General features: G+C 42.6%; 1 protein-coding gene across 1 annotated transcript; it reads left to right on the top strand.

The window, feature by feature from the left end:
* On the top strand, positions 1-2,450 carry MELLADRAFT_123604 (carboxypeptidase S1; the record flags this gene model as incomplete). Its single annotated transcript, XM_007409041.1, has 11 exons — positions 1-275; positions 350-417; positions 503-585; positions 698-705; positions 784-944; positions 1,124-1,287; positions 1,368-1,558; positions 1,637-1,768; positions 1,866-1,931; positions 2,138-2,288; positions 2,349-2,450. The coding sequence occupies 11 exons, from the start codon at positions 1-3 to the stop codon at positions 2,448-2,450; spliced, it is 1,401 nt and encodes a 466-aa protein (XP_007409103.1).
* Between the last annotated feature and the right edge of the window lie 5,073 nt (positions 2,451-7,523).

Raw genomic sequence — 7,523 nt, 5'->3', positions numbered from 1 at the left:
ATGCGTCTCGCAATGGTCTTCATGCTCAGAATGACGAGCCCCTCCTTTTTGAACCAGCCATGTAACACAGCTAACACAGTGTTTGCGGATCTCACACCAGGTCTCGTTCCTCCAAAAACCAAGTTGGGCCATCAGGGCAAAAGGGGTTCCATGCCACGTCTTCGATATGTACAAGACTCTGGAATGTGCGAGACTCGGAAAGGGATGAAAACGTACTCTGGTTACATACAGAACGACCGAAATCAGTCCATGTTCTTTTGGCTCTTTGAGGCCCGGTAAGATGCCTGCTTCCTGAATGTCAGGCATGTACTTGGCACCAACTCTGACTTCTTGGTACTGGACCACCTAGTAATAAACCTGATACAGCGCCATTAGTGCTCTGGTTGAGTGGAGGTCCGGGATCGTCCTCTATGCTGGGTAAGTTTGCTTTCGTCGAGCTCGTGGCGAATTCTCTGGCTATATGTATAACTACTAGTACATCCAACTGATTTTATGCACTTAGGTCTATTTCAGGAGAACGGCCCTTGTCGAATCAAGCGAGACTCTAGTGGCCTCGAGGATAACGTTTACTCCTGGTCAGAAAGTGTAGGTGCAGCATCCACCCAATATGAGTCCTGCTGTCATGACGAAATTTCTGCAAGTGACGGGATGTGTAACACGTGTTCCTTTTGGAAAAATGACAACAATTCGCCTCCAGGCCAATATGTGAGCAGATATTGGGCTTACCAAACAAAACAAAGCTGTTGGCTAAGTCTACATCCCATCGGAAACGCGTCTATACAGGCTTTACCTCGATCAACCTATTGGTGTTGGCTTTTCCTATGGAACTACAGAGGTGACAACTTCGTTGGAGGCGGCGGAGGCAGTATACAAAGTACTTCAGCTGTTTTACGCGGATTCCATTTTCTCAAAATTTGTAGGGCACGACTTTGGGCTTTGGACTGGTTTGTCTGGTATTCCACCCATTGAGATCCCTCTCAGAGTTTGGTTCACCTTTTCATCGAGTCGCAATATATTAACAAAACTACATACCTTATGGCATTGGCGCAGAGTCTTATGGTGGTCAGCCCAGAAAGCTTACGAGTAAGTGGCCTGCCTTACTGATTCTATCGCCGATTCGTAGGTCGCTATGGCCCGGTCATGGTGGAATTCTTTCTTAAGATGAATGAAGGCGCTCCACAGACTGGCAATATCATTATTCCTGTCAAGACATTGGGAATTGGTAACGGCTTACATTCTGCTCTTGTGCAATATCCAGAGTACATGACGTATGCGAAAAGGAACCCGGTTCGTAGCTCTTCTAAAGGCTAGCGAAATGCTGGGCTTTGATACTTACCCGGTTCTCCTATCCGATCTCGTTGAATCAGTATAGACAACTCATCCCGGATAGTGACATCGAAAACCTCACAATGTCCTACAATTCACCTCAAGGATGTAGATCACTCATCTTAGACTGTCAGAACACACACAAGGCAGCCCAATGTAGCGCTGCTCATCACAGTTGCAATAGAGACATCTTGACCCGCGCGTCTGGAAAAGCGAGCTATTACGATGTGCGGTTAGTTCTGACATGCAGAGCAGACATCAAATCTCTGGGGTTTGCGTCATTTGTCCTAAATCTCTCCCCATGACGTAGAAACGATAGCCCCGATCCATATCCGCCCACGCTTGAGCCACTTCTCACAAAGAAATCCTTTCAGGATGCAATAGGTGCTGAGACAAACTGGACACAAAATCGCCTCAGCATCTACGAAGCCTTCACTACAAGGTCGAAATTCTACCTCACTCAATATTTCTACAATGAAGACGTTACATCTACTGGAGCTGATGAGAATCTTGCGACGATCCTTCAATTATCTGATCAGCGGTGACTGGATGTCAGATTCTTCGCCTCACCTTGAGCGTGTCATTGATGCGGGAATTAGAACTTTGTATGTATCATTCAAAGAAGCATCTGTAACAACTCAAAGCAGTTGGAAACTGATCACTTCTGTATTCCATTCTGTACTATGATGAAGAATATATGCTGGGGATGCAGACTATATTATGAACTAGTACGCTTGAATTCAGCACTTAGCAAGCTGAAGTCGAAATATGATTAATATTTTGGTCGAATCTTCATCTTCTGCTTGCACAGCATTGGGATAGAAAGGATGATGGATAATTTGAACACCAAGTTTTCCGCGGAGTACCGCCAGAAAACGTTTAGCCAATGGGTCGTCGCTGGCGAGGCCGCTGGCCTTTATAAGAGTGCCGGTAGCTTATCATACCTCCGAGTGTTTGGTGCAGTCAGTCATCAACAGATCTGTACATGTCATATTCAAGCTGAGCTACTTGCACTTTTGCAGGGGCACAAAGTGCCAGCGTATGGACACGGTAAATTAGCTCGTGGTCAGGCCGCCTCGATGTTTTTTCACCAAATCATAAGTGGTAAACCCATATCTGGCTAAATAAAAGATCTGGCTCACCACACGACCCCTGGAGATATCAACAACCTCTACTGTTTGTATTGTAGGTATTCCAAATCTTTGTTTACCGGAATTTTTGCAGGACTTATACCTATCTTTGATCATTTTCCTTGACAAATCTTCTAACAAGAAGAACAGAGATGGCCCCAATCCTCCCGGCTTGCTTTATCCAATTACTCCTCCTGCAAGGAGACACAATAGACATGCAGCAGAAGAGAGGTGTTGAAAAAGTTCCGCATGATGTTTGAGGGTATTTAGGTTGATGGTGTTGAGATAAGGAAAGCCAGGTGATCTGGAACAAATCACAAGTTAGTGATGTAGAGGAGCGCTCAGGCTACTGATCATGTATGTGTGATAGAAGAAGAAATGCATATGAACAAATCACAAGTTAGTGATGTAGAGGAGCGCTAAGGCTACTGATCATGTATGAGTGATAGAAGAAGAAATGCACCTGTTGGAAGGTGGCACAAAAAGAAGCGACAATGTTTGAGTATTAATTTCCACAAGCAACAAACATAAGTGGGAGAGAAAGAAAAGATAGAGCTACTAGCAGACCTGGAACAAATCACGAGTTAGTGATGTAGAGGAGTGCTAAGGCTACTGATCACATATGAGTGATAGAAGAAGAAATACACCTGTTGGAAGGTGGCATGAAAAGAAGCAACAATGTTTGAGTGAGAAAACAAAGGTATACACAAACATTTGGTTCTTCATATAGTACTTTCTTCTAGACTTAGGTTAACAATCATACTTCAGGTTTGTGTCTATCATGCGCTGCTTTGGGAAAGGATAAAACAAGCAAAGAGAAAAGAAGGAGACAGAAGCAAGATACACATAGCTAAGACCAATGTGGATAAAAATGGTTAGGTCAATGAGATGAGAACTATTGTACTTCAACACCCCCCTCAATTGTAACATCTCATGCTCTGATAAGTTTTGTAAGATATTTGTGTTGTGGTCTATGCAAGGATTTAGTACAGACATCTGCAAGCATCTCCTTGGTGGGAACATACATAGGAATTATTGTACCAGAATTGACTTGCTCTCAGATCTGATGAAGATGTACCTGAAAATGCTTTGATCAATCCTTAAAAAGTGGATTCTTTTGAAGCACAAGCAAGCTTTGATTATCACAGAGTAAAGGAATTCCATTGTCTTGAGAACATCCAATATAATGCAGCACCCTCCTTAAAAACACAACCTCCTGCGCGGCCTCATCTGCAGCTCAATACTCAGCTTGAGTAGACAAAGTTGAGACAGAGGGTTGTTATGATAATGGTGAAAGACATGTCAAGTCCATCCCGATTAGGAAACTGAAGTGTTGGCAAGGATCAAGAGAACAAGGAATGGTCTTGCTTAATTTAGAACTGACTCAACTCATTACTTCCTGTTCTGGATTAGCGCATGTTTGGGTATGCTGAATTGAGCTGTGTGTATGTCTGTTTTGGTCTTTCTGTTACCCCTTGCTTCAGAAGCAAAAATTTGTGCGCGCGTTAATTTTGACTCTTATACTCTGCCTCTCTCAAGCTCCTTGTTCCCTCCTCATCGAGTGGAACTTGGAAGCTTAGAGTAAGCAAATTTTCACTCTTTCTTTTTCTCTATGTGTGATTCTTTTCAAATCTGGACAAGTACTCATATGTTACAATAGACTTCTCTACCACGTTATTTTTGTCCTGCTCATTTGCAGGTAAGGCGCCGAATCCTCCGCCCGTCTATCTTAACTTCTTTGAGTCATCTTAAACTCAACTAACACCTGTCCAGGTAAATTACTTGTCCTCTTATCTACTTTAGTCTTTTTCTATTTTTCTTTTTGCTTTGGTTTGGAATATCATCGAGTGGAACTTGGAAGCTTAGAACTTCTCTACCACATTATTTTTGTCCTGCTCATTTGCAGGTAAGGTGTCGAATCCTCCGCCCGTCTATCTTAACTTCTTTGAGTCATCTTAAACTCAACTAACACCTGTCTGTCCAGGTAAGGCGTCACATCCTCCGCCTGTCTATCTTAACTTCTTTGAGTCATCTTAAACTCAACTAACACCTGTCTGTCCAGGTTTGCGTGTAGATTCATATCTGCGTCTATTCATTTCAAGGGTTGTTTTCTTGGGCGCCAACTTACACAGCCATTACCAACTTTGGAGACATAGCCGGAAGTTGAGCGTTGAGTAGTAAGACAAACTGCATAATCTGAGTCAGTGTACACCTTTAGAACTGTGACTCCTCCTCCTCAAACCAAACCACCTTGATAAGTTCCTTGCAAATAGTGCAACACCCTCTTGAATTTTGGCCAGTGTTCCGCACAAGGCTTCTTAAGATGTTGAGCAAGTTGTCTGGCAGTGAATGCTAAGTCAGGGCGTGTGAAAGGCACCAGATAGTTGAGTAGACCAACTGCTCAATTGTAGTTGGTGCCAGTAAATAAGAATGCTTGATGTTCTTCATCCAAAGCTGGAGTGAGATAAGATCCGGGAATCATAGGCGCCGTGACTGGATGACCGTCCATCATACCCTACTCTTCCAACATTGACAAGATGTACTGATCTTGAGTAAGTGTGAGTGTTTTGGCAGTACAATCACGTTCCAAGTTCATCTCAAGGTAAAAGGCACAATCCCCCATATCCCCCATCTTGAACCATGTCTGAAGTAATTGAGAGAAATGTTTGGTGTTTTTACCCATGACCAACATGTCATCAACATGAACATATACAAAACAGCGCCAGGAAGGAACATTTGAAACAAATAGGCAGGGATCAGATTGAGAAGGAGTAAAGTTTATTTATAGGAAGAATGCTTTGACCATGTTGTACCAGCATCTTGGTGACTGTTTCAGTCCATAGAATGATTCATCAAGTAAGAGGACAATGTTTTCACCCTTGAGCTTGGATACATAACCTTGAGGTATAAAGATATACAGTACTTCTTCGGGAATACCATTGAGAAAAGCACCAACTGCGTCCATAAGCCTTACTTCCAAATCATCAATCTCACATACACTTAAAGTGATCCTCATGCTAGCATCTCTTCCAGTTGGAGTGTAGGTTTCATTGTAGTCCAAACCGGGAATTTGAGAAAAGCCTTGAGCACAAATACGGGACTTATGCTTGATGATGACATTGTTCTTGTCAGTCTTGCGTCAAGATGCCCAGGTAGTCTCTAACACATGAGCTCCAGCAAGTAATTCAAATTCAGTAAACACACCCATTTCAATAAGAGAATTAAGTTCCTTTTGAATAGCTGATTTCTATTCAGCGGAATTGGTTCTCTTCATAGCTTCATTGTAGGAGTGAGGTTCTGCGAGAAAAAGATTAGCTAGATTGGCACGTTGTTGTTGAGTGATGATGTTGGATACATCAATGTTACTGGTAATAGCTGTCAGAACAGGGATGGTAGCTGTAATCATATAATAAGATGGTCGGACTGTTGAGCCAACAGGTTGGGTATTGGTTTGAGGTTCATCAGCAATGACAGGTTTGGGACCTTCAGGTTCTTCATCAATAGGATCAGGCAGGGGTTCACTTGGTTACCAATGGCACCACAAGACAAGGAGAAAACGGCCTTGACTTGTTGTCAAGGACACTACCAATGGTGTGTGATGCCCTTTGGACTATGTAACACACCAGCAACATTTCAGGAGATGATGAACAACATCCTCCAAGAAGTCATAGATAAATTTGCTCTAGTTTATTTAGATGATGTTATTATTTTTTCTAGGACACCCAAAGAACATGTCAAACATGTCGAACAGGTTTTTGATATTTTAAAAACTCATTGACTGGTAGTGTCACCAAAGAAATGCCAATGGGGTAAGACATCTCTTCTATTTTTGGGACACATTGTAGACAGAGATGGAATTAGAACGAACCCTGATAAGATAAATAACATCAGTGAATGGCCAATCCCTACAAACATATCCCAGGTAAGGGGCTTCCTCAATCTTAGCACTTACTATAAACAATTCATTAAAGGTTTTTCATCAATTGCGTCACCAATTTACAAGCTCACCAAAGGGTCACCAAAGCCGGGGACTTCGATTCATTGGGGGGAAATCCAACAAGCGGCATTTACAAGCCTTAAGAACACTTTATCCCAAACCGTTCCCCTATCACACCCCACACCTTTCCAACCCTTTGTCTTAGACACCAACACCTCAGGTACCAACATAGGTGCCGTACTACAACAAGATGAACACACAGATGTACCAAAAACTGGCGACTTTGACTTCAAGCACTACTCAAGAAATTTAAAAAATAACAACCTTTGCCCTATTGCTTTTGAATCAAGGACAGTGAGCAAAACCGAGCAGAACTACAGCGCTCAAGAACAAGAACTCCTGGCAATTGTACATGGCTTGAAACACTTCAGAGGATTCATCAAAGGTTCCCCTATCCTGGTCAGGACCGACCACAAATCTCTTAAGCACTATAAAACCCAAAAGTTTATCAACCAACGGCTAGCATGTTTCGTGGATGAAATAGAGATCTTCAATGCGCATATTATTTATAGACCTTGAAAGGAATAGCTCGCGGCAGATTCACTATCCCAAAAGCCAAACACCAAATTCGACCTTGATCCCCCGGAAGTGGCGCAACCACTATTCAACATAGAAGAACAGAAAGAATCTTTTAGGACCCTAGTCAAATACAAAATGAAACTTCACACTGGTATAGACCCAGCCACAGTTGGGAATGGCTTATTCCGTATAGTTCACAACCAATTGGTTCTATACAAAGACAAGAACTTCAGCACAATTCCTCGAATTGTGGCAACAAACAAACGTGAAGCAGAATCTTTTGTGTTCCAGATCCATGAGGATCTAGGTCACAGGAACATCAAAGATGTTCTAGTGGCGGTAAAGAAAAGGTACTGGTTCCCCAGTTTGAATCAAACCGTTAGGAACACAATTGCCTTATGTGCTCCATGTCAAATACGCACTTCACCAACAAAACAACACAAATTACCCATTCAATTAATATCCAGAGGAGAACCTTTTTGTAAGTGGGGGATGGATTTCGTAGGTCCCTTAATAAAGATGGCTGACGGATATCAATTCCTTGTGACGGC

The sequence above is a fragment of the Melampsora larici-populina genome (assembly GCF_000204055.1).
Source record: "Melampsora larici-populina 98AG31 unplaced genomic scaffold MELLAscaffold_14, whole genome shotgun sequence".
NCBI classification, from domain to species: domain Eukaryota; kingdom Fungi; phylum Basidiomycota; class Pucciniomycetes; order Pucciniales; family Melampsoraceae; genus Melampsora; species Melampsora laricis-populina.
Note: the sequence above shows the minus strand (reverse complement) of the source record. Positions and strands in the feature narration are given on the sequence as shown.